The sequence below is a fragment of the Taeniopygia guttata genome, chromosome 2 (genome assembly GCF_048771995.1).
Source record: "Taeniopygia guttata chromosome 2, bTaeGut7.mat, whole genome shotgun sequence".
NCBI classification, from domain to species: Eukaryota; Metazoa; Chordata; class Aves; order Passeriformes; family Estrildidae; genus Taeniopygia; species Taeniopygia guttata.
The window spans coordinates 766,847-794,051 of NC_133026.1; the positions used below are offsets into that span (position 1 = coordinate 766,847).

A 27,205-nucleotide genomic window follows, 5' to 3' on the forward strand; every position below is an offset into this window, starting at 1 on the left:
TAAAACATCTGGCAGTGCTTGGGGCAGCTTCATATTTCACTTTAGAGCTTGAGTATCCCAGGCAGGGGACTCCCAGCCCTGCTGGACAATTTGCTCTGGGGCTGATGAGCCTCCCAGGGAAAAAAGTTTTCCTGTGGCTAGAAGGATTTTCTCCTGCTGGTGCCCACTGCCTGCCACTCCCCCACTCCTGACTTTTGGGGCTCCCACCCTCCCCCTGCCCACATCTGGAATGGGGGTGGAAGCTCCACAGTGAAGCTGCAGAACGTGCAAAGCTCATCTTTCCAGCAAACTCTGACAGTGGCACCATTATAAACCAGTAACCCAGAGCACCCCAGCCCCTTGGACAGCCTCCCCTGGCAGCTCCTCTCCCTCGGGGCTCAGGGCAGGAGCTCCCAGCTCTTCTCTTACCTGGCTGAGGTGGGTGAGGAGGTGGCATCTGGTGGTGCATCATGGGGTAGGGCGGGGGCTGCTGGTGGGGCAGCAGCCCTGGGTGTGCTGGTGCCCCCAGGGGGGTGATGCCCGGCCCGCTGGGGTGCTGGTGGGGCTGCTGGGGGTTCTGGCTGTGCTGCTGCTCCATTTGCTGGCGAGCCCTTAACTCGGCGTACTTCAGCTGCTCCATGTGGAAGTTCTGCCTCTCCGTCAGCAGCTGCTGCCTCTGCTGCTCCAGCTGTGCCAGGACAGGACAGAGGGCACAGGTGGGTTAGCAACGCTGCATTTCAGAGCTGCTGCTGCTCCAGCTGTGCCAGGACAGGACAGAGGGCACAGGTGGGTTAACAACGCTGCATTTCAGAGGTGCTGCTGCTCCAGCTGTGCCAGGACAGGACAGAGGGCACAGGTGGGTTAGCAATGCTGAATTTCAGAGGTGCTGCTGCCTCTGCTGTGCCAGGACAGGACAGAGGGCACAGGTGGGTTAACAACGCTGCATTTCAGAGGTGCTGCTGCCTCTGCTGCTCCAGCTGTGCCAGGACAGGACAGAGGGCACAGGTGGGTTAGCAATGCTGCATTTCAGAGCTGCTGCTGCTCCAGCTGTGCCAGGACAGAGGGCACAGGTGGGTTAGCAATGCTGCATTTCAGGGGTGCTGCTGCTCCAGCCATGCCAGGACAGAGGGCACAGGTGGGTTAGCAATGCTGCATTTCAGGGGTGCTGCTGCTCCAGCCATGCCAGGACAGAGGGCACAGGTGGGTTAGCAACGCTGCATTTCAGAGGTGCTGCTGCTCCAGCTGTGCCAGGACAGAGGGCACAGGTGGGTCAGCAATGCTGCATTTCAAACATGCTCCTGCCACTCCGTGGGCTGGCTTGGAAGAAGCCTCCCATCCCAACCCCAACCCAAAAGGAACTGCTGTCCTGTGGATGTTTGCAGCAGGTTCTGGGAAAGGCTCTGGAGCTTCTCCTAGCTGTAACACATGAACTCACCTTGTTCTGTCCTAAAACCCCTCAGCAGCACAGCTCGTTACTCACTGAGCTCTGCACTGAGGACTCAGCCTTAGCACAGCTCTGGAAGAAACTGGGGTTTTTTATCTCCACCTTCTGCTTGCTGGAACGAGGCAGAACAGGAATCTCAGGGGATTTTCTAGGTAAGCCTGAAGCAGAACGTGTGTGCAGCTGCAGGAGCTCAGGGATCACAGGCAGGACCCTTCTCCATCCTTTGAGTGCAGGAATTGGATGTCACAGCAGCCAGACACAGATTTGCACTATTAAGAGCTTTATGTAAAAAACCTCATGTCATTTAGGCCAATTAACATCAAATAGGCTACTTTGATTAATTATGAAGTCATGTAGGGAGTGAGACCTGAGCAACCTGGTCTAGGGAAGGTGCCCCTGCCCCGGGTGGAACTGGATGATCCAGAAGATCCTTCCAACCCAAACCAGTCTGAGATTCCATGAAAAGGCAAAGCTGCAGAAAGCCCCTCCTGCCATTGGGCATTTGTATGATGATCAGGTCCCAGTGAAGGAAGTGATATTTGACTTATTTCAGGAATATCGACCATTCCCACGTTATCACCGGACCGGGGGCTGCGTGACTGGTTTACAAATATTTCGGCAGTGTTTTAAGGTAGACTCCACAATCCAGCTGAAAAGCAGGTTGCCAAGGAGACTCTCACCTAGCAGGAGTTCTCCAAAAATCCCAAAGCTCCCTCAGTAGTCGGTGCTGGCAGGCTGGCTGCTGACAAGGCAGGGATGGGGAGGGGAAGGAGCTCCACAGAGGCGGCATTGAGCAGCCCAGATGGGCCGAGCTCATGAATTAAACATGCTCCTGGCCGGGTGGAGGCTGCTGCGGGCCCACAATGGCATCATTCACGCTGCCCTGGCTCTTTTCTGCTCTGATGTGCTGAGGGAAGCACCAGATAAATCCACCCCACCGGGGAAACGGGGTGTGTGGGGAAACATTCCCGAGGTGGCAGACAGCTGGGAGAGGAATTCCTGCAAATGACCCCAGACAAAGGCTCAGGCAACACTTTTTTGTTCCTTTGAGACCCTTTTGTGGCCCTGCTTTGCTCTCTTCAGGGCACCCCATCCCGTTACAGTTTAAAAGAGTCTTTGCAAGGATGCCCAAACAGCAGCCAGTGCCTGAAAATTCACACTGGAGAACAAAAAACAGGGAAAACTTCCCTTCTACACAACCCCTATGCTCGGAATGAGGAAAGACAGTTGGGCAGAGGAAAAAAAGTACAGAAAGGCAAGTTATGACCTGGTGTGGCGTTCACAAGCTGGTGCTAAAGCTGAGCCAAGCTTAAGCTTGGGCTCTAGCGCAGACCCAAAGCCCTGGTTCTGCAGCAGAGTGTCACCACCTCAGACACAAGCCCAGCTGTTCCCCCAGACTGGCATTAAAACAACTTTTCCCAGAACCACATCAGTGACTTGCAGCTGCTCTCCCATCTCAGTCATTCCTGCAGCTGGACCGAGGCAGGAGTGAGGCTGAGAACCTCCACCAAGGTCAGCTCCTGCCACCAAACCACCCCAGAGCTCCTGGGCTGGGAGGGTCTGGATGTCAGCCAGGCCAAGGGCAGGGTCACTGGGGTGTGTCCAGGTGGGTTTGGGGTGTCTCCAGCCCCTGAGCCTTCCCTCCTGCAGCCTGAGCAGGCCCAGCTCTGCAGTCTCTGCTCACCAGAGATGCTCCAGAGCCCTGAGCAGCTCTGTGGCCTCTGCTGGACCCTCTCCTGCAGCGCCTGCCCACAAAAGCCCACTCGGGGAACGAGCTGGAATTCAGGGAGGTGGCTCTGGGTGTCACACCTGGCAGCGCCCCAATATCCAACACCCCCTTCTGTGCTGCTGTCAAAGTGCTGCACCACGAGGGGCAACTACAAGCACTTAATGTCCACTCCTACAACAAATCTGTGTGCTACAGCTTCACCTCCAGCACAGAACTTCCTTTCAGGGGAATTTCCCCATGGAAAGGGTGCTCAGGCCTTGGCAGAGGCTGCCCAGGGAGCTTTGGAGTGCCCATCCCTGGAGGTGGGCTGGGGATTGGGCACAGCTGGGACTCCATGGTCTGGGAGGGCTTTTCCAGCCTCAGGGATTCAGGAATTCCTCCTTGAACAGAACCAGCAAAGCTTCAGGTGCCATTAGAAATTCTGAGTCGGCCAAGCTCCACCAGCAGCCCCTGGTTCCCCACACTGAGCACTGGCATTGCTGACACTGCTCAGCTCCAACACAAATAAACGTGTTTTGCCTGAAATGTAACAGCCTGCAGTCTGCAGCACTGATTCCTGTCAACACTCACAACCCCTGCTCCTTCCCTGCAAGGAGAAGCCAGGGCAGCAGGAACGACAGGCACAGTGTGCAGTGGCAGCAAGGAGCTTTTGCTGCTTTAATTATTCCACTAAATATCCACAATGACAGGTGAAAAGAGCGAATTTAACCACCAGGAAGCCAAGGGGAAAATCTGTATGCACATTTTTAAAAAGGGAAATGTCATATACCTCAAAAGGGAGGGAAAAAAAACCTCCCTGTCACTAATGGAATATATCCCCCAAAGAAAGAACCTGCAGGGAACCTTTCCAAAAGAGTTGGGTCCATTTCCTGAGCTGCCAATCACACACAGACTGAAACAGCGCAGGATGTGGAGCAATCCAGAAATTCCTGCTGACATGCTGCTCCAAGAGACGTCCACATCTTGTCAGGCTCCATCAGTGTGGTTAGGGGAACTCTGCATTGGAAAGGTTCTCCATGGGGAGGGTGGCCAGGCTGCCAGGCCTGGCAGGGCTCAGGGAATGCCTGCATGATGCCCTTGGTCAGTTTTGGGTGCTGTGAGGAGCAGGAGTTGGGCCTGGTGCCCTTTCCAGCCTGAGACAAGGTCCATAAATGACAAAGGGGGTGTAATTCCATTCAATGCACACAGAATGGCAAATGCAGAAATCCCTGAAATTATCGACACAATCCAGGTTGAATCTTCAACCCACCCATAGTAACTGTCTACTCACAACAGGGAGGCAGCTGCACAATAGAAGAAAGAAGTTAAAAACTGGCCATTCTGACAGAAATGAGATTTTGAGTCATCTTTCAAGCAGCCAGAGAGGAAACACTTCTCCAAAGCCTCTGGCACTGCACGTGACACAACTGCTCTGTAATTCCCGAGTAATCCAGGCCCAGACAGCTCCTCCCTATGTCCTGAACCCACTCCCTTCCCCTCTCCTGAAGCTGCTGCTGCCTTCCCAGCTCAGGCAAACCCACCATCATCACCACAAAGTGAGGCTGTCACTCCTGCACTCCCCTTGCACCTCCACATCCCACTTCCAGGGCTCTCCCAAGAGCTGCCCCCAAAAACCTGAACTGTCTCCTGGAACCCCCTCTTCACTGGGGTCAGGGGCAAAGGCTCACAGGGCTGGCTCCCTCCCCTGGGGAAGGGAATGCTCCATCCCTTTCACTCTTGCCAGGGAAAAGCTGTTCTTAGCTCAGACACAACCCATGTGGAAAGGCCACACAAAGCTCAACTCCATGTTCCTGCTCGGAGTAAGGATGAGGAAGCAAATCAGGATACCCCAGTGTGCTGCTGATGGAATAAACACTGGTTGGAGGAGGACAGGGCTCAGATGCCTCTGTGGGAGGGAATTATGGATTGCAGCTGAAGGAGGACACAAAGGAGAGCAGAGGAGCTGCTGGTTTTCCAGATGTTGGCCCACAGACCTTGGCAGAAAGAGATTTAATCCCAAATTCCACTTACTGCCTCTTTCTCCCGGTCCATGATGGTTTCCAGCTCCTCAAAGTGGCGAAGTTTTATCTCCAGCTTCTTCATCTGAGTCTCCACCAGAAGGGCCACCAGGGACTTGATCTTCCTCTCCTCCACAGCTGCCAGGTGCTGGGGATGAAACACAGGGGTTGTTCTGTGACACTGGGCACAGGAAGGGGCTTGGAGGGAGGGAAACCTCCAGCTTCAGCCATCCTGTTCCACTTCTGGCAGGAAACAGGGAATTAGATTATGAATTTATGCTGGGAACCAGAGGCCCCTGGAGGATTATTAAGGTTTTAATCAAATAAATAGGTGTGAAGGTTTCATACAAGAGGTGTGGAGGATGCTCAGAGCAACCCAGCACTGGGCACAGGGAACACTCCCAGTGGGAATGCAGATGAGGGAGAAGGAAGGGTCTGATCAGTGGAGACAGCTGAGGGACACCCAAAAAGCTCCCAGCAGGACACACACAGGAGGTGTGACCTGGAGTGACCCCAAACCAGGGACATGGCACTGCCACCTCTTTGCCATTAAAATAGATTTTTCTCAAGGAGAAGGCAAATTGATTTTCACAAGGATTAACTTCATGCCATTTATAGCCACACATAAATAACACCAGAGATCTGTGTGTATATATTTGATACATGAGGCAGCCATGCGAGTGTTTCACACCCTCAGAGTGTGACAAGTGTGGTCATGATGCCTTTCCCTGTTTCTGTTAAAAACTGCTGCTCAGCATCAGAGCAGCCTGAGCTGCACCCTGCCAGGGCTCAGATGTGGCCCAGGACACACCCAAGGGCTGGGCAAGGTGAGGGCTGAGGGCAGGAGGACACCAGGAAAAGCTGGAGCTCATCCAGCTGCAGCTGCAAACAGACCCCTGTGAGGGAGCTGGGCCCCAAACTGCCTCAGAGCTGGAGGAAAGCAGCATTAAAAACCTCCCTGGAACCCTCAACACAATCTGAATTTCTCAAACCCATGTGATACCGTGCCATTTGACAATGTTCACCTCCCTGACCCAGCAGCAGTGAAGGAGGGCTAAGTAAATGTGGGTAAATGCACTCCTGACTCTCTAAAATGAATTTCAAATCAGGTCTGAGAGAACCAGAGTGACCCCAAGCTCATCCAACACCACATCCCTGAGAAATTCCAGCAGCTGATCCAAAACTGACCAAAATGCTGTACACAAAATAATGAAACAAAGCTGACAGAACAGGAAATTTCATCTCAAATAACACTGTTTAGTAAAATAAACTTGTTTGTATGAAAATTCAGAGTGAGGGAATCACTTGGTGATACAGGGTCTTCTACCAAACATTTCACTCTGTTTCACATGTGCAATTTTAATGAAATGGGATGAATATCTGATCAAAGCATGTGATTAGGTAAAGGACAGGTCTCAAAATACACCTTGGAAAGGAAATTATCCCTCAAGTTTTCCCTAGAGAGACTCAAAGAGATTCAGCCTGGCATTACCCAGGGCTTTCCATGGGCAAAGGACAAATCCCTGCAGCTGAGGAAAATCAGGAACACAAATTCAGAGGTTAATTTTAAATGCCTGATAAACCCATCACTGCATCAGCCTTGAGACATAAATGAGCAAGTGATCCTGAAGGGCTTTCCAAACTAAATGATTCTATAAAAAAGAATCATGGAATGCATAAATGGTTTGGGTGGGAAGCTGGAGCAGAGCAGGAGCCATCAGGGATGCTTGGGCACAGACAGGAAAAAACAGCTCACATTGGGTGTCCACTGAGAGGAAAATGAGCAGAAGGTACTTAAATTCTAATGGTGTTTGTTCAGAAACCAGAACCTGTGAAAACACATTTCAATTGTTGGTCCGTATGAAATGCAGAATCTCACCCTGAACATTCATGCTCACTACTTCTCAAACAGCACAAATCAACTTTTAGAAGCCACTGGTACCAAAAGAAAAAAGGAAAAAATCCCCAAACAAACAAAACCCCCACTGCAATCCCTTGTCTTTAACCCCATCTTCACTCAGAATCTAACTGCAATATTGCTCTGATATAAAATCCTAAGGAAAACAGCTTTTCACATGACCAGACCTAGAGTTTATGATGAAGAGTTTAATTACTCCCTCAGACAAGACACAGACCACCCAAAGCTCTAACATTGTCTGGCTTTTTAAGGGAGTGGGAAGAGAAATCCCTGCTGAACCTGAATTCTACTCTGAAGCGTCAACCTCCTAATTACAATGCATTATTCCCTGTAGTGGAAAGCTGAGGCTCTTCCAGAACATTATTACTGCCATAATGAAAAGTGCCATCAGCCAGGTCCCTGCCCCTCCAACTCCTTATCTCCAGAGGAAGGGGAGCAGCAGCTCATCTGCACTTGGAGCAAGTGGCCCTCCATAAAACACAGATTAAAGCTCATGTCTCCTCAAACAGAGACAGGTTTTTCCAGCTTGGCTGAGGATATCTGTGAGTCTGATGAACTGAGAGCCACTATGGACTCTGCACTTCACCAAAATATTGAACCTCAGCTTTGCCAGCAATTTGGGATTTTAATGGACAGGGAGCTGTCTGCCATGTGGGATTTTACAGCCTGGTTTGAAAGGTAAGAACTAAAACATCCTCCATCTCCTGGGCTCAAAAGGAGGGACTGCACAGGACCCACCACCCTCACTCTGGGGGATGCAGCTGGGGAAAAAGTCTAAAGTTAAAGAGTCAAAGATCAGAGTGGAAAAGTTAATAGAGCACACACCACCTCCTTCTATCCATGGAAATCCATCAGGAATAAACACCCAAGCCTTGCTCTTGATTTCTATGAAGCAGGTGGATGTGGAATGTGGTACTGAATCCAAGAGCTATCAAAAAACCCAAATTAAAACTTGAATCCAGAGAAATTTGTGAAGAAAAAACAGATTTGAAAAAGATACTCTAAAAGCAACGAAAGCAGTGTGGTTCCTGCAGAAGGAAAGGCAAGACAACGTGCAATTAGTAATTACAGGGTAAAGAAAAGCTGATTCAACACAGCTCATTAGAGACCACACACAAACAGGAGTTTAAGGGGACACACCAACGTGCTTTTAACAGAGCCCTTAACAAAACACAAGATCATTAAGGTGTCTGTGAAAACTGCAGTGCCAGGACTGAACATCCTTCTGTGTCTGCCCCACCCAGAGCCCCGGGGCAGCAGGGGAGGACATCAGAGGGTTTGCGCCCCTCAGCACCACAGCCAGACCCCCCAGCAGCCAAAAGCCCTGCCAAGAAGTCATGTACACTTCGGGGCTATTCCTCAGGGTGTTCATCCAGTCCAGAATCCCCCAAGGAGCTGCTGAATTACAGCTGTTCATGGTCTCCCCCAGGGCCCAGGCAGGAGAAGGGAAGGCAGCCCCGCGCTGCTGATGGTGTTGGGGGTCAGAGGGTGACCTGGGAGCCAGGCCAGGCTGTGGCACAGCACCAACCTTGGCTTTGGTGGCAGCAGAGGCCAGGGCAGCAGCTGCAGCTGTGGCCACGTTCCCCTCTGAGATCTCGTGCTCCACTTTCTTCTTGCCCGCCTCGGCCTCTTTGTCCTTGCTGCCGTCAACGTTCTCCTTGTTCTCCTCTGCCTCCTTCTCCTCTGCAAGACATCCCAGCCCAGTCTGTTACACGTGTTCCAGGATGAGAGGGCACCACACTAATTACTCAGGCACTAATTAACTCATCCCCAGGTCCAGCACTGCTCCCCATCCAAATGCTGACTGGAACTCCAGTTTGAGAGGATCTGATCCAACACATGGGGCAACTTTAAATGCTTTTCATTCAGCACCTGCCATCAGGGTCCCCTCATCGTTTCCCAATCAACTCCACCAAATCCAAATACTCCTTATTCTACACAGGGCTAAAATTCTGAATGTGAGTTGCAGGAAAAAAGCAATATATCCATTCCCACACCTGGCAGTGCCCAAGGCCAGGCTGGACAGGGCTTGGAGCAGCAGCCTGGGATGGTGGAAGGTGTCCCTGCCATGGCAGGGGTGGCACTGGATGATCCTTACAGTCCCTTCCAACCCAAACCCTTCCATGATTTTATGAGGCACGGGGGAGATGACAAAAAGAATAAGGTTTTATGTAGATGTTGCTACTCCTCAGCCTGTCAAAATCCAGGCTCTGCATCACTTCCCAGGGAAACTGAGCTGAAATATTAACTTCCAAGGGGAGAAGTGAGCAGAGAATCCCAGAATGTTGGGTTGGAAGGGGCCTTAAAGCCCATCCAGTGCCACCCCTGCCACGGGCAGGGACACCTTCCCAGGCTGCTCCCAGCCCTGTCCAACCTTAAACACCTCCAGCAGTTCCCCTTCCTTGCATCCAAAGCAACCAAATGTTGTGGAATTTGGGCAACCCCCCCATTTCTATGACCCACAGACACTTTGGGGCCACAGCTCCTCCCCATGCCCAGGGCTGGGAAGCTCAGGGAGGGATTGGCTAGGACTTAAATTTTAAACTGGAGTGATGTTTTTTAACATACTATTTAAAATAAAGTTTGTATTAATAATATATATATATGATACTTAAAACATAATAACTTAATATAACATTTTATATAAAATAAACACTTGAAGTTTAAGATTGGTTAGATGATTCGGTGCCTGAGCTCTGCAGGGAGGTTCAGGTGGGACCTGTCCCAGGCACTCAGGGGAGGAGCTGGAGCAGGGGCAGCTCTCACCTGTCTTGGGCTCCGCAGCCCCTTCGCTCTCCGGCTCCTTCTCCGCGTTCCGCTCGCTCTCCCCTTCCAGGACCTTCTCCCCCTCCTCGGGCTCACTCTCGGCTTTGCTCTCCACCTGAAGGGGTGGGATTGGTGGGACAGTGGCAGGGAGAGAAGATACTCACTGTCACTTTGTTCATGGCCTTCCAAGGAATTCATTACCACAGTGGAAGAGATTACATTTCAAAGTGAGGCTGCTGCTGGAGCCAGATTTGACAAACAAACCCAAAATGTGAATAAAAGTAAGTGCTAAACTGGACCAAGTCCAGTGACCCAGGCCAAGCTGGGTCACTCTGTGGGCACAGAAACTCCTGAACTAAGATCACAGAATCATGGGATGTCTGGGGACATGCAGATTTCCAAGCCCTGAGTGAGTCTTCCCCACTTATCTCTTTCTGAATGTCCCTGTTTATCAGGGAGGAGGAACCACCTGAAAACAGAGTGGGAAATAACCCCAAAGCTGCACTAATCAGCCCCAGGTTAGTCTGAACTCCTCACCTGGTGAAGAAGGCAACAAGAAATATCTCCTGTTGCTGCAGACTCCAGAAAAAAAACCATCTCTATTTATTTGTCAGGAATGTAGCAGGAATTAAATAATAATTTAAAAATAAAATTTACATACACAATCAAAATATTAATTTATTATAATACATATTAAACATAATTATATTAATACATAAACAAAATAATAATAATTTAAACGTGAGACTCATTTAGCAGGTGAATTCAGGATTTAAGTGCCAGGAGCCTCCTGCCAGCAGACCCAAACTCACCTTCTCTGCTGGCTGCCCCTCTGCCTCTGTTTCCATCTTCTCTTCCTCAGCTCCATCTGAGAAACAAAGAGGGAGGGTTTTAGAATTGCCCCCACAGGCACTCCCCACACTCACTCTCTATTTTGGGCCAACCAAAACCTGCTGCTCTCCACCCGTGGCATCAGGAAAGGGCCAGCACTGAAGTGCCAGGGAGCAGCTGCTCCAACCCTGCCCTGCCAGCCCCAAACCAGACCAGACAGGGCCCAGTGCTGCTCAAGTGACACCAGCATGAGGGCAGAAGAGGAATAATAAAGATGATGATGGTGAAAGAGCCACTGTTCCAGGTGCTGGAAGAGCTGGGAGTTAATCCCTGTGCACTGTTAGGCAATTCATTTATTGCTTTATAAATCACTGATTTAAAATGTTCCTGTAATGCCAGCAGGTTCTGGAGATCAGGGGATAACAACCAGCCATGGAAACACCATGGAGGTGCCTGGATCATGTTCTAGAATCCCGGATATTTTGTGGGATTGTTTAGAAGTTGAAGAAATCCCAATTTATCCACAGCTCTGCAAGGAGGGACAGGAGGAAGCACAACCTTGTGGTCCTGGCCAAGGATTTCACAATTTATATAGAGGCATTAAAGGAGCTTATTTAGATCCTGGACTGGGGTGATGCAGAACTGCTGCTGACAAGCCCTGATCCATCTCTAAGCTTCTGAAGACATCAGCTGCTGCTGGGGGTTCATTTTCAGTAATCCTCATTTTCCTGCTAATTCCTGCATGCTACACTGAGGAAAAACAAGGTGCGAAGTGTTCTTGAACAGCAACAGTCCTGTAGAGAAATTTTGACACAAGTCCCTTCCATATGTAAGAAAAACCAACTAAAACATCTGACTCAAGGGTAATAGTTTTCCTCTTGGCCTATTTTAAGATGATAAACCCACTTATCTGAACTATCTGCCACCATAATTCAATTTAGGGAGACTGGGGACGTTCTCCCTCACAGGTTTTATCTCAGAGTTAGGATTTAGTGACCCAATAATGTCACAGGGAAAATCTCGATTAGATTTTGTCAGACAGCTCTTTCAAGCCTAGAAGCAGAGTTTCAAACTGGGCTGGAAGGTGTCATTCCTCCTAGGAAAGGGAAGGATTTACAAAGAAAGCTGGATTCAATCCTTTAAGACAAAAAAGGGAGACGAAGTGCAGAACACTCCGGGTGTGCCCAGGTTGGTGGAACTCAAACCAAAAAAAAAAAAAAAATACTGCACAGAAATACCTAAATTTACATTCTTGGGTGGGGAGGATCATTGAGATCATCCCATCCCCACCCCTGCCGTGGCAGGGACACCTTCCACTGTCCCAGGTTGCTCCCAGCCCTGTCCAGCCTGGCCTTGGGCACTGCCAGGGATCCAGGAAACCACTCCACGGACCATGGGAGCTGTTGAGGGACTGATGCTGCTGCTGCTGTGGAGAAATTCACAGGATCCCAGGATTACTGAGGCTGGAAAAGCCCTCCCAGCCCATCAGGTGCACCCTGTGCTTGATCCCCACCTTGTCCCCAGCCCAGAGCTCTGAGTGCCACCTCCAGCCCTTCCTGGGACACCTCCAGGGATGGGCACTCCAAACCTCCCTGAGCAGCCCCTGACAAGGCCTGAGCACCCTTTCCATGGGGAAATTCCTCCTGGTGTCCTCCCCTGGCCCAGCCTGAGGCCGTTTCCTCCTGTCCCTGCTCCCTGGGAGCTGTCCCCTCCTGTCAGGTGGGAGTTCAAACAAACAGGACACCCCAGAAAGACAAACTGCTTCCCATCCACTCTTCAGAGAGGATTTTCTCAAGGAAAAGCACACAGAGCATCTCCAAGTGCTCCCAGACTTTCTTGTGTGTCAGGACACATTGATGGACACCACCCAAACCCCCGTGCTCCTTCCCTGTTCCCAGGGACAGCCTGGGAAGGGAGGGACGTGTGACACCGAGATTATTGCCAACATCCTGATTTAACCTCGCTCCTCTGGCTCTGGCTGCAGCAGCACATGTGAGGTTAAAACCAGGCTGACAGCTCCAGACAGGCTGCAGTCAATGGGTTTTGAAAAGTGTTTTCCTGCATCAGCACGGTGGCTGCAGCTCCCAGGGCCACCACGGATGGGACAACACAGGACAAGGGGACAACAGACTCAATTCTCCATTGTTGGGCTGGGGGGAAATGAGTCTGCCTGGGTGGAAGCAGGTTGTTGGTTCTAAATCCCAGGCTGCTCAAAGGATCCCAGAGTCATTAAGGCTGGAAAAGACCTTCAGGACATCGAGTCCAAGCTGTGCCTGATCCCCACCTTGTCCCCAGCTCAGAGCACTGAGTGCCACATCCTGGGACACCTCTGGACTCCACCACCTCCCTTCTAATATTTAACACCTTTTCCATGAAGAATTCCTCAAAATAGGAGGGTCTGGTAAAACTTAATCTGTAATTCCGAAATGAAAGGATGACACAAAGCCCCAAACACGCCTGACCTTCTGCACAGCCATGACAGAATTGCCTCTGGCCCCTGGCACAGACACAAACACAACTGTACTGATTTTCCTGTGTGATCTAATGAGTTTAATGAAAATACATCCCAGAGGAATTGATCAGCTGGTGATCCCTGTCCCTGGGACAAAGAGGGAAGCCTTGACTTTAAGGAGAGAGCTCCTAAAATCCTTTCCCCTGCGCCAAAGAAGCTCTTGAACTCTCTTCAGCAGGTTTGATATTGCACCTTGCAGGATGTGGGAATCCAGGATCACAGAATCCCAGAATAATTGAAGCTGGAATACACCTCCCAGCCCATGGAGCCCAGGCTGTGCCAATGCCCACCTTGTCCCCAGCCCAGAGCTCTGAGTGTCACAGCCAGGAATTCCTGGGACTCCTCCAGGGATGGGCACTCCAAACAACCTCCCTGGACAGCCCCTGTCAATATTTAACAACTTTTCCATGGAGAAATTCCTGCTGATGTCCACCCTGAGCCTCCCCTGGCACATCCTGAGGTCGCTCCCTCTTCTCCTGCCCCTGTTCCCTCAATGAAAGGACATTTCTTAGGTCAGGAAGAGGCAGATGGTTGTGAGCTACCACAGGACACCTCTCCAAGAGGGAAAATCCACTGGGAGATATGAGGAATCATCACTTCTCCAAGCCCCTCTTTCCCCCTGAGTCAGTAGGTACTCCATTTCTGTGGAATTTTGTTCTGTTTTGCACATTTTCTCCAAGAACACAGAGCCTTTTTTTTCTAACACATGAAGAACTCAGAGCTGAGCTCTGCCCAAGCCAGTGACTTCACAGAGAACTTAAATGGACTTTAGGTCAACAAGAAAACCTGTGAAACATCTCCCTGCCAAGAACTCCCTGCGTTACCAAAGAGATGCAGAAGCAGCAGATCCAGAACCTCTGCTGTCGTGAGAGGAACAAACAAAGCTCTGCAAACACAAGTGGAGTCACCTGCCTGAGCTTCAGCTCAGCAAACAGTTTAAGATGCCCTCCAGACACTCCAGACTCCTCTCTTCTCACTGAGGCAACACACAACCTGTCACAGCCAGGCTGGGACATTAATATTTAATTGAGAGGAAATACACGATAGCTGTGGAAATATCCCAGCCCTGGGTATAATAATGATGCTGTTATCTAAACCATCATTTACATTTCCCACAATAAATCAGGGCTGCAGAGCCACCAGAGCTGCCTCTGCTCCTGCCTCACACAGCCTGGGGGCTCAGCAACAGGGGGGCTCCATGGGGAAGTTGGGAATGCTGCTGGGGGAGCTGGAAAAGCCACAGCAGCTTCTGTGTGAGCCACAGAACTCACCAGGAGAGCAGTGATGGGCTCAACCCCCCAGTGGTGCAGTCAGGCACACCCAAAGCTACATTATTATTATTATTATATTATTGTTATATTCCAGGCACTGTGGAATCCACTGCTTTAGGAATGCTTCCATCACCTCAGAGTTCTCACCCTGGAGAGCAGCAGAGAAATCTCCCTGCCAAACATGATTAAAACAATTGTGTGTATGTGCCCTCCTTGTGTGTGGTTTCCTAGAGTGTGTGTGTGGGAATGAATCAAACCCATGCCCCAAATGGTGAATTTAACCCTCCCCTGGCACTGTTTGCAGGTGATGGATGCAGGAAATGAAACCACAGTGCCTCACTCGCTGGCACAGAGCAGCTCCAGCCTCAGGCCCTCAGGACTGGTGTCAGTGGAAACACTGGTTGGAGTAAGACCTGAAATGCTCAGGTACCTCCAAGAGAGTCCCTTCAGAGAAATCAGTGTCATTAACCACCTTGGAAAGACAGGAACAAAAGCTCCCTAGAAATGAGCAGATTGTCAGAGAAGTGTGGCTGTTCCTGCATCCCTGGCAGTGCCCAAGGCCAGGCTGGACAGGGCTGGGAGCAGCTGGGACAGTGGGAAGTGTCCCTGCCATGGCAGGGGTGGCACTGGGTGGGCTTTAGGATCCTTCCAACCCAAACCTTTCTGGGACTATGAAAGCAGGAGACAGAGTCCACCACTCTCACCACTGCATCTGAACCACTCCAGCCTCCTCGTAACTCCACTGCAGCCTCACTTTATCAACTTAAAAGGAATTATCACCAGCTCTTACAAAACCTAACAATGAAGACTTAGAAGAAGAGATTCTTGGGTATTAACTTAAGCTCCTCCAATCTGTTCTAGTCATTTTCCCTTTTCACATTCCATACTGACTATAATTCACTGATATTAAATAGTTTTAAAATTACTATGGAGCTCTGATATAATTTTATTTTTGAAATATAACAACTAATGAACTTTAATTCTAGTATGGAACCTCAGGCAGATCCTTTTATTTCTCCATAGCTGCATTTCAATATAAAACCAGCATTCTGCGATTCCATTAGAGAATGGATGGAGGGACAGGACACACGGAATGGCTCTGAAGAGAAAGAGGGCAGGGTTAGACTGGATATTGAGAAGGAATTATTCTCTGTGAGGGTGGGGAGGGACTGGAATAGATTTCCCAGAGCAGCTGTGGCTGCCCCTGGATCCCTGGCAGTGCCCAAGGCCAGGCTGGATGGGGCTTGGAGCAGCTGGTACAGTGGAAGGTGTCCCTGCCATGGCAGAGGTGGCACTGGATGATCCCTGAGGTCCCTTCCAGCCCAACATCCTTTGATTCTCTGCCAGTATTAACAGCCAGTGGACTTCCATTGCCATGTGGAAGCCCCAGCAGGAGTTTCCATCCCAGGGATGTTTCCATCCCTGCACAGCTCCGGGGTACAATTCCCCGGTGTCCGAGCACAGCCACGGCCACAGCCCATGGCACAACCTCTGCCATGGGCACTCGGGGTCCCTGTGCCCAGCTCTGGGGGGTGGGAGACACCACAGATTGCTGAGTGACCCAGTTCAGTCGGGCTGAGCAGCTCCCCCAGGGACAACCATCTGCTCCTGCCCTAATTTATTCCATTAGTCACAGCCCAGCACAAATCGCATTAACGCCGCCGGGGCAGGGCTGGCCCAGCTCCCCACACTGCTCAGCCACAACTGACTGCGGGGTGGCATCTGCCCTGGGACCCCCAGACACCACTGCCAGGCTCCTCACAGTCCCCACTGCCAGCTCGGGCACAGACTCCCCCAGAGGAGAGGCCAGAAAGGGCCACGCTGCAGCCTGGCAACGGGGAAAACTCCAGCGGCAAATCTGGTACAGGGGCACATGTTCAGGACAAGAGGGAACGGCTCAAAATGTGCCAGGGGAGGCTCAGGGTGGACATCAGCAGGAATTCCTTTGTGGAAAGGGTTGTTAAATATTGGAGGGAGGTTTGTTTAGAGTTCCAATCCCTGGAAGTGTCCCAGGAAGGGCTGGAGATGGCACTCAGTGCTCAGGACTGGGGACAACGTGGGCATCAGGTACAGCTTGGGCTCTGTGACCTTGGAAAGCTTTTCCAGCTGAAATGATCCTGTGAAGTTCTTACCAACCCACACTGACACCTGTACTGGGAGAATATGGGAAAGGGGAACAAAGACTGGAAGAAAAATTCAACTTAAACTGACCTTATTTTGAAACAACTATGAAATTAAACTCAGCCCCGGATTGAGTAGCACAGAGATTTGGTTTATAGCTGACTTGTAAATAAACCCCAAAGCTTGTTCTTCCAGCAGAGCTTCAATGCCTGCTGTCAGCTCTTCAGAACAGGGAGCAGCAGATGTTCCAGATGTTTCTCTTCCCTTTCCAGCACACAATGCCACCATCCCAAAGCACGGAGCTGCCTCACGGCAAGTCTGTCCCAGTGAGTGCAGAACTGAGATGTGTGACAGAAGGGCTGAGTGGTTTGTTTGCTTCTTTTCTAATTAAAAACTATCTTGGTGATTTAAATGGCATTTTGCAATCTAATTTACAGGGTAGTTTTGCATTGGACATGGGGTGCTATAAATAGCAGCCCTCTGTGGGCAGCAGTTGACTGAAGAGCACCGAGCACAGCCCTTCGTGATGCCATCCCACAATCTGGCACCTTGCTCGTGTCCCTGCACAGGGTGACAGCAGGTCAGCTCTGCGTGCAGGAGCACATCCCAAACACAGCCTCCCAGTCAGGCTCCATCACATCCTGCTCAGCTGTACCCACAGCCAGACGTGTCCAGTCACTAAAGTCACTGAAATCACTTGTGATGTGCTGAACAAAGCAGGAGCCAACAGGGCTGAGAGGAAGCAACAGCGACAAGATTGTGGATCTGTAACCAAATGAGGAGAGCAAAGCCTGAGAAAGCCCTGGGGATGGAGTAAACTGTGTCTGCTCCTCCTGCTGGGGAGAGCCACCAGGGCCAGCAGAGAGAGGCACACAGGGCTTCACTTCCCAGGGAGCTGCTTTGGCACTCCAGAGCAACGAGGAACCAATTTGCACCAGGCAGGGTTCCAGAGAAGAGACTTAATAGCAGAATAATTGCTGAACACAACAGGAGTTGAACCAGAGCTTGCTAACACACACAGGTAAAGCCCAGCAGAATTCCAGCCCAATCAGAGCCAGGACCAGACTATCAAGTGCCAGTCCAGCACTTGATCAGAAATTCCTCTGCTGCTGCCTCCACAGGGAGCAACACACACACAGAGTACCAGCTCCACCCTAAAATCCACTGCCCAAACCCTCAGTTTGCTTCAACACCACAAAGGCAGCATCCTCCAACAGCCCAGTCAATGGAATATCCTGCTCTGGTATTTTTGGTCAGTCCACTCTGTGCATCCCAAGCAACAGCATTTCCACACAGCGAGAGCAGGAGAACAAACTCCTAAAACTCAAAGTAGCCCTAAATTCCTTAGTTCAGTGTCTGAGTCAATCCTGCAGTGAGGAGAACAACCCATCCCCTCCTCCATACCCACAACTTCCATCTGCTACTAGGGGAGGAGAATTTGGAGGTGAATTTTGGGTTTCTCAGGAATTGGAGGCAAATACCCCAGGCAGCCCCAGAGGCAGCACTCACCCATCTTCTCGGGCTCCTCGGGGCCCGTGCCAGCGATGCAGCTGCTCTCCAGGCCGTAGGTGGGATCCACCTTCCCAGAGGCTCGAGCAGCTTCCTGCACCTTCTTCACGTGGGCTTCCACCAGCTCCAGGGGCACCTCCTCTCTGACCCGGGAAAACTCCTCTGTGGGACACCACACACAAAGTGAGACATTCTGGGGCTTTTGCAGCAAATTAAGTCACATTTTCTCTGAATGGGGTGCAGGTAAACCCTGGGACAAAGGGAATTCTCAAATATCTGAGTTCCTTCCTGTCACACAAGGCGGTTGATTCCGTCTTTCAGGTGTGATAGAAAAGAGTCTCTTCCCAATTACATAAAATTGTGTTTTATGTGGAAAAACAAGGAAAAAATTGAAAGGAACTATTTTATCAAGGGGACACATCCAATACCCACTCAAGACTTGAACATTCTAGTGCAAGATGACCCTGCCTGTTGCAGGAGGGTGGAGCAGGAGGTTCCTTTAAGGCCCCTTCCAACTCAGTCCAGTCTGGGAATTCTAGGATCTCTGGCAAATCATTTCACACAGGTAAAACAGGAAAACTGCAAGATCCACACTGAATTTACCCAGAGCTGCACTGGTGACAGTGGTCAGAGGAACACCAACCACCAGGTGCAAACACATCAGAGCAGTGAGGGCAGAAGGCAACACTGGCCATTCTTGGGCACTCAGTGGCCTTCTGGAGCCACTCCAACTTCACACAGAGTGCGGCTTGGGAGGGTCTGGATGTCAGCCAGGCCAAGCCCCTGCCAGGGCAGGGTCACTGGGGTGTGTCCAGGTGGGTTTGGGGTGTCTCCAGCCCCCCTGGGCAGCTGTCCCAGGGCTCTGCCCCTCCATGGAGAGAGGCTCTTCCTCCTGCTGAGCTGGAGCTGCTGTGGTTTGCTTTGTGGCCACTGCTCCTTGTCCTGTCACTGGGCAGAGCCTGGCACCTTCTCCTGGCACAGTTTGGGAGATTTGTGTGGATTGATGGGATCCCCTGTGAGCCTTCCCTCCTGCAGCCTGAGCAGGCCCAGCTCTGCAGTCTCTGCTCACCAGAGATGCTCCAGAGCCCTGAGCAGCTCTGTGGCCTCTGCTGGACCCTCTCCTTCAGTGTCTGCCCACAAAAGCCCACTCAGGAACGAGCTGGAATTCAGGGAGGTGGCTCTGGGTGTCACACCTGACAGTGCCCCAATATCCAACACCCCCTTCTGTGCTCCGTGGCCTGAGGAGCCCAGAGCTGGACATGACAGCCCAGCTGTGCCCCACAAGGACAGCCTGGCTGCAAACGGGATTTCAGGAGAACAGAGCTTTTCCTCCATGAGCTGCACCCCCAAATCCCGTGTGGAGGAGTCTGTGGCCGGAGGGGCAGCACACACAGGGTGGGGAAGGTGGGGTGAAGGGGGTGTGAGGGACGGGGCCCGGCCTGTACCGAGGGCGGCCTTGGCGGCGGCCGAGGCCACGCGCGGATCCACCACGGAGGCCAGGAAGGCCACGGTGCTCATGACGGGGTTGCCTGACTGGCTGAAGGGCACGGGCTGGTAGGCCAGGGGCCCCAGCGAGGCGTCCGAGTTCTCCAGGTAGGGATCCTCGATGGGCAGGCGCAGGAAGTGCAGGATGCACTCGTCCTGCGTGCGGCTGCCCACGTGCTCCGACACCTTGTTCCAGTCGTCCTTGTACATCTCCAGCGCCTGCAAAAGGCAAAACCGGCGGCTACTCGGGGGAAGCAACGCGGCTGTGGGCAGGAAGATCATCCAGAGTGGTTACTGCAAGATGGAGCGGTGAATGGGGAGCAGGCAACCACTAAAAATGGGGGTTTTCTACTATCAAAATTATATGTGAGAATTTCCCTGGGGTATCAGTGAGGTTGAAGCCACAGGGATCAGAAAGAATTGCTGGAAGACTTGGCATTTACTAATATTTGCACAATAGGTGTTTCCCCATTCTGCTTGCACAGACAACTAAATCTGCCTTTCCTACCAAGTCTCACAATCCTTAATTTCCAGCACTCCCTCCAAGGAGTCCTGTTCCCCCTCTGAACACAGGAGCTCTTTGGGGCAGGAACAGGATCCATTTCTCTATTTCTAAATGCAGACTGGCTGTGATGGTGAAATCCAGTCTTTAGATCCAACAGACGCTATGGAAGTGGAAAAGCATCAAACAAATAGACCAGGGGAAAAGGGAAATCTATCCCAGATCCTGAAGCCAGGAGAGATCAGCTCTGCAAGAGCTGTGCACAGTGTAATTTCTGTTAATATCAGGGCTAACAAGTCATTACTGGCTAGATAAGGAATCTGATAAAGTAAGAACTTGCAGATCATATCAAAGACATTAATTCTGAATTTAATTTTTAAACTTTCTCAAGAAATGTCTTAAAACAATTCAACAGCAAGGAGCTACTGAAGGCCCTGCACTAGCTCCTGAAAAACCAACACATTAATCCTGTAAAACCCTCCAAGTCACAGCCTAATAAATTATTACTCCTTAACAATCCATTTTTTCCCTGAATATTGTTTTAGTGCAGTATCTGTACAGTATAAAATAAATACTGACATACCCTGAACCATTAACTTTTACATTTCTGAGAGGACTCATGGTGCAGTCACCCAGAAAAGGCAAAAACCCATTTGAGTTTCTGGCAAAAGATGTTCAGCGTGAAAATGAGTTTTCCCCAAGTAAATCCTTCCCCCAAGGCTGAGAACTCCCAGAAATCTCAACCTGCACGGGGCCCTCAGGCACATGGTGGCTGCAGAGGGTCAGCTGAGGCCATGAAAATGTTTGCAAAAAATGCTCCTGTTTGCAAAGCCGTGGCAGCAAACTGGCTACAAGGACAGATAATTCAATCCAAAAGCATCAGAGATCCAACGTGGCTCAAACTGGAGAGACGTGCCCAAGCTGCCTCAGTGGCAGCACTTCCCAGAGTGATTTAAGCTTAAACCTGGCTTAAGGGTCTCTCTCCCAGTTTAACTTGTCACACTCAGGGGAGGTATTCACTCTCTGCTCAGCCTTTATTTCCCTCTGCCTAACTTCAGGCTCTCAGTCCCCGTCTCCATTTTTAACCCCACTGGCACATGAGAGCAGCTCTGCTTCTCAGCTCCCAAATTTCTGCTCTCTGCTCCTCCTCCTTCCCCGTCTGTTGTTTTCCTGCCAGACAAACCCTCGCGCGCAATAAATGTCCTTCCTAAAAATAGCTGAAAATGCATTTAACTCTGCCTGAGCCGTGGAGACACGCACAGGGCTGTGCAGGGAGGGTGGTTTGGGGAGCAAACCTCTATTTCCTCCCCCAAATTATTCAGTCAACAGGCAGAAGGCCAGTAATTATATTTCAGATACGATTTATTATTTGGAACTTCGCTGCCTATTTGCCCAAAGCTGCCCTGAGGATTTAATTGGACTGAGCTGGCTTGTTACAGATGAATTACTTATGCTTGAACTGATATACTCTTTACTGATTTATTCATAGAGCAAGTCCATGAAAAAGGAGGAACAAAACCATTATTAATTTAAACTCATTAAACAGAATTGCAATCTCAAGATTTAGGGGGGAGGTTTGGTTTGTTTTAAACACATAATATGTCATTAGAGTATTTTATTGGGCTACAATATACAGTGTATGACCATAAGCTAAAAACATACAAGCCAATTAATTTTAAATAATAGTACTACTAATATTAAATATTTAAATAATATATTTAAATGAATAAGAAAGGAAAGAAGTCAGTATATCAAGGCATTAGCCTTGTTTCTCCTTACAAGAATGCCATGGAAAAAAGCTGTTTGCACCCTGTAAGTAAATTTTTTCCATGTGCCAATAGAAAAGTATTGGCTAAACAGCAAATATCAACCTAAAATAAATAGAAAAAAAAAAGGGAGATTTTGGCTGTTTGATGACCACACTCCATATGTGTGAAGACTAAATCACAGCTGCTGATTTGGCACTGACACAGGTCCATCCTCCAGGCTTTTCCCCAGGAAAATAACTTCTCAATAGGTTTATTGACACATGGGAATACAAAAAAGCTGAAACAACCAGGCAATTGCAGTTTGCTCTGAGCTCTGCAAATAAAACCAGCAAAAACAGAGCCCCAAACTGGAATCCTCAGAACTCTGAATTATTTTAAAAGAAAGAAATCAGCCATGCAGCCTCTAGATCAGGAAAATGTTCCTGCGAGGAGAAGATCTTCTCTTTGCAGAAGTGGCAGCACTTTAAATTATTTCAGGCCACTGAGATTCTTCTTCTGCTGAAGCAGAGAGGAACAACTGCCCTGATGTGAGAGGCCAGAACCCTCTGCAGCTCCTCTGGAGGGTTCCATCCCCACTGCAATTCCAGGGATCCATCCAACCACCCCCGTGTGCTCCACAGCTTCACTTGAAGCCACCTGGGGACACCAGCCTGCATTATAAGGTACCTCAAGGAGTCATCTCAGGGTTTTTTTTTTTGTAGACTTCCAGAAAAAGCTCAAAGAACACCCCAAGTGCAGCTCCAGGGAAAAAAAAGGAGGAGACAGATGGGATGAAGGAGCTACCGAAGAACTTCCTTCTCAGCAGCCTCAGCTGTTTCTCAACCAAAATGAACTGTTTCCCTAAGCTATGGCATGGCTTGGAAATCAAAATTTCCAAATATTTATCTGAGTACCAGGTAAACCTTTACCTGCATTATTTACCACTATTTGAATTAGTGACATTATTTCACACTGTCAGTGAGTCCTGCTGAATGAAAACACTTCTCTGCACTGCAAAACCTGTTCTTGACTTATACAAAATTCTTAAATGCTTCATTTCTGGCTTGCAGGTCCAAGTTAGAAGCCAACCTCAGACACAGGCAGCCCCTCTCTCACAGAGATGTTCCTGCCATCTCTTTTTGGTAGCAACAGTCGTGTAGCCATGAGGGCAGTTGTCATCTAACACCAAAAATGCACATGTGGATTTTTAAAGCCTGACTCACCCCTCCTGGCTTGGTTTCCTGCCCTTTGGCTTGGCCTCATGAACTCACCTCTAACAGCAGCAGTGTCTCCTGCTCTGTCCATTCCCTGCCAGCACTTGCACCTTTGCTCTACAAAAGACAGGAGGAAAAAAAAAATAAAATAAAAAAGGTGAAACACAGCACATCTTGCACAAAACCTTGGAGAAAACACTGAGGAGGGAAGGGGAAGGAGCTGTGATTTGATGTAACTCAGTAGAAAAATAACAGCTCTTTACAGGGGGATGGGCTGTGTGAGAAGGCAGCGGGATTCCAGCAGGATCATCTGCTCCAAGGGCTGCTGCTCCCAAATCTAGACCTCGTGGTAAACTGCTCAGATTGCACAAAAGTTCCAAATTCATGGTGGAACTTCCCCTGACAGCTGTGGCCCTGCTCCCAGGGAACATCAGCACCGCTGGATGGCTCCGTGCTGGACTGAGAGGAAAAGGCTATTTAGGATAATAAATGTTATCTCCAGATGCATTTCAAACAGCTCATTAACCCACACAGAACATTAATCAATGTGAGTCACCCAACTGCTGCTCTCCACAGCCAAAAGCCCCAGCACACAGAACCCAAACAGGGCAATCTGCCAACAAACCTGCTCCAGTTCACAGCTCCTGTAAACAGAGCCAGAGCCCAGAACAGCAACAGATTTATCAATTTGGAGAGTATTTATATCTTCCCTAATAAGTGAATAAGTCAATCCATGAAATGTGAGATGGAACCAGCCTTATAAAAATACCTCTGGAACTGGTTTGGGTTTGTGAGGTTTTTAAAGGATGGTCTGAAGTGGTAAATAGTGTTTAAATAGTTATTATTTTGGTTTAAACAATGACCTCTGAGGACAATGAACCAATGACATGGAATTAGCCTGATGCCACCCCCGAGGGGCACTACCCAGCTCTGGAGAGTCCCAATTCCCACTGGGGCTGTGCTGAGGTACCATGGCATTCCCACAGCACCTCCAGGGACACACAGGGAGCAGGGAAAAGCAGGAGGTTGTGCAATCACCACACCACTGCAATGGTGCCTCTGAGTTTCACTACCCTGTAACACTCTGCAGTGACAGCACCCAAAGGTGCCCTGCAGCTGCCCAGGACGCCCAAACCAGTGGGAATGGGGTCCCTGTTTGTCAGCCTGAAAACCAGGAGAGGCAGAGATCCTGCTGGAAGCTCTCTGTGTCCTAAATCCTTGGATGATTTCCTGAAGCTGAACCATTCCAGCAGGACAAGCAGGAACACAGTGAGTTTGGCATCTGAGGGCTGCTCTGGGAAGCTGCCCATGTCTTTATTCCCATAAAATCAGAACTCCAGCACAACCTCTCACTGCAGTGTCCTGCACAGGGATAGAAAACATCTAAACCAGGAGTGGAGGAGCAACACAAGCCACCTCAGTGACACAAAGTGGGGGACACCTGAGGAATAACAAAGCTCACTGGGAGCTGGAGGGAGAATCCCTGGACACTTGCCTTGGCCAGAGTCTTTTTGGAGTAGATGTCTGTGCGAAGACCAAAGTTCTGCAGGTCAGTTGGCTTCTCCTTGTTCTTCTCAGGGAAGCTCAGCATTTGCTGGGCAGCTGGAACCTGGGAACAAGTGTTACAGGGGAGAGTGGCACAAATTGAAAGTTATCCAAGGTTCTCAGACCAACACTCAACAGAATGTGGACTGAACAGAGAAGCTGAACAAGCCCAAGACACTAAAACAAATATCTGAGCAATGTGTGAGTGGTTCTGCACAGAACTGCCCCAGATGCTGGGCCCAGCTGCCCAGCCATGGGGACATTTCCCCCACATCTGCCCAGCCTGGGGACATTTCCCCCCATCTGCCCAGCCATGGGGACATTTCCCCCACATCTGCCCAGCCATGGGGACATTTCCCCCCATCTGCCCAGCCATGGGGACATTTCCCCGCAGCTGTCCAGCCATGGGGACACTTGCCCAGCCAGGGGGACACCAGTGCCAGGTCCCTTGTGGCCCAGGGCTCACCTGGGGCGTGCGGATGTGCAGGGGCATCAGCCCCGAGGGGGTGTCGGCCAGCACGTTGAAGTGGGGGGTCGGGGGGGGCCCCATGGCCATGGGGCGGCTCTCGGGATCCACCTGGTAGTTGATGAGCCCCCACTGCTCCAGGAAGGCGTGGACCCTGTGAAAAACAGCACAAATGCAGCCTTTGCCACCACAGCTTTGCTTGTGCTTCGTGTGGGAGGGCACCAACAGAGCTGATGTTTCTGGATCAAATCCAGAGCCAGGAGCTCCTCTAGTCCTTCATTAATCCCAAACAGCAAAACAAATCCCAGAGCAGGGGCTGTGTGCACACCTGAGGGCACTGCAGTGTGATGGATAAACCAAAGCCGGACTGTGTCCAGTTCTGGGCCCCAAAGAAAGACCCTGAGGGGCTGGAGAGTGTCCAGGGAAGGGAAAGGAGAATTCCTGAGGGAGCTGGGAAGGGGCTCAACCTGGAGAAAAGGGGGATCAGGTGGGACCTTGTGGCTCTGCACAGCTCCTGACAGGAGGGGACAGCCAGGGGAACAGGGACAGGAGGAGAGGGAACAGCCCCAGGCTGGGCCAGGGGAGGTCAGGGAGGACACCAGAAGGAATTTCTCCATGGAAAGGGTGGTTGGGCCTTGCCAGGGGCTCCCAGGGATGTGACCCAGAGGTGCCCAAGGAAGGCCTGGATGTGGCACTGCTGTGCTGGGGATGGGGATGGGCTGGGCTCAGTTTTTGGAGGGCTTTTCCACCCTCAGCATCCACGACTGCTGCTGATGCCCGAAACGCCCAGGAGCCCCAGGCTGGCACCTCATGACGGCGCAGACGTCCCCGGTGAGGTTCCTCCTGCAGGCTGTGCTGGTCAGGTACTCCTGCGGGTTCAGCCGGTATGTGTCGATCATGAAGTTCCTGTAGGCCAGGTATCTGCAACACAACAGCCACCAGCTGTGTCCCCTCAGCTCCTCCACAGCTCAGAGCATCATTTCAACACCCAACCCCCAAACACCGACCAGGAAACACCAACAGAGCTCTTTTATTGGTGCAATTTCAGAACCCGCATCAACACCGAGAGGTGAGTGGAATTCACACTCTTCCAGACTGTTTCACTCTGGGTTTTCTCCTGTGTTTGGATTAGCAGCACATGGAAACATGTTTAAATTGTGCATCACACAATTATCTGTTGTAACTTGGTCACAGATCAAATAGTCCCACAATAGAACAGAAGCTGCAGGATGAAAATAACAGTGTCTGGTCTTCACACAGGAACAGGAGAAATAATCCTTGTGCATCCCTGTGTGAAGGAAAAAAGCTGCACAGAAAAGGAGAAGTGGATGGAACACTGCTGTGGCTGAATGTGGAGTTTTTAATGGATGAAGGGATGAGGCAGGAAAGACTGGAGCAGCAACATGGAGAAGAAAAGATCTTTGAAAAGCAGAGGACAAGAGCCCAGAGCCAGCACAGCTGGGAACAGCTGGAGCAGAAACAATCCCTGAGAGATTCCCCCATTTCAGGAAGTTTCTGGAATGTACTGGTGCTTCCTAATACAAATTATCCTGAAGAAAATAACCTGCCATAAAATTATTGATAGCCCTGCTCCTTAGAGGGAACAAACCCAATCTGCCACAGACAGGATGGCACAATCCAGGCTGGATGGGGCTTGGAGCAACCTGGACAATGGAAGGTGTCCCTGCCCATGGCAGGTGGGTGGAGTGAGGTGGGCTTTATGGTCCTTTTGTACCCAAATTATTGCAGCACTCTGTCTAGTAAATACCCAATGCAAAGCTGTGTGTAAAACAGTGGTTTTAAAGCAGATTTCTGCCTTTGGAAAATTCCAGGGGGGAAATGTTTCACATACAGTGTGAAGCAGCTGGGAACCAAAAATATAAATCATCCAGGCAAGGCCTGAGCAGGCAGATGCTGCAAGCACATGTCCCTGCCAAAATCCCACATCTTCCTCCTGACCAGATCATATGTGCAACTGGCTGGAAGAAAATTACTGGAGTAGGTGTTTGGCTCCGTGTGGGATGCTGGGGAGGCAAGAAACAAAAAGGAGCTTCTTCCACAGAGGAACACTGAGAACATCTCTGAATGCTCCAGGGGAGGAGGGGAAGAACCTGCCCAGGAGCAGGTCCTGGCTGCAGGAATTAGTATTTATTAGCAAAGGTCACAGC

General features: G+C 50.4%; 1 protein-coding gene across 2 annotated transcripts in view; it reads right to left on the reverse strand.

Annotated features, from left to right (window-relative positions):
* The window catches only part of SMARCC1 (SWI/SNF related BAF chromatin remodeling complex subunit C1), a 64,355-nt gene that overhangs the window by 9,379 nt on the left and 27,771 nt on the right, over positions 1 to 27,205 (reverse strand). The window contains exons 16-26 of one of the 2 annotated variants that reach the window (XM_030266911.4): positions 25,845 to 25,958; positions 25,038 to 25,191; positions 24,522 to 24,635; positions 23,084 to 23,143; positions 19,523 to 19,781; positions 18,078 to 18,239; positions 10,646 to 10,701; positions 9,834 to 9,948; positions 8,596 to 8,750; positions 5,163 to 5,297; positions 409 to 667 (exon numbers count right to left, since the gene is read on the reverse strand). In XM_030266911.4, coding sequence (XP_030122771.2) covers positions 409 to 667; positions 5,163 to 5,297; positions 8,596 to 8,750; positions 9,834 to 9,948; positions 10,646 to 10,701; positions 18,078 to 18,239; positions 19,523 to 19,781; positions 23,084 to 23,143; positions 24,522 to 24,635; positions 25,038 to 25,191; positions 25,845 to 25,958 — 1,583 coding nt within the window. Of the gene's footprint in view, positions 1 to 408; positions 668 to 911; positions 957 to 5,162; positions 5,298 to 8,595; positions 8,751 to 9,833; positions 9,949 to 10,645; positions 10,702 to 18,077; positions 18,240 to 19,522; positions 19,782 to 23,083; positions 23,144 to 24,521; positions 24,636 to 25,037; positions 25,192 to 25,844; positions 25,959 to 27,205 lie in introns of those variants that run through there. The other variant, XM_041714195.2, reaches the window with a different exon arrangement.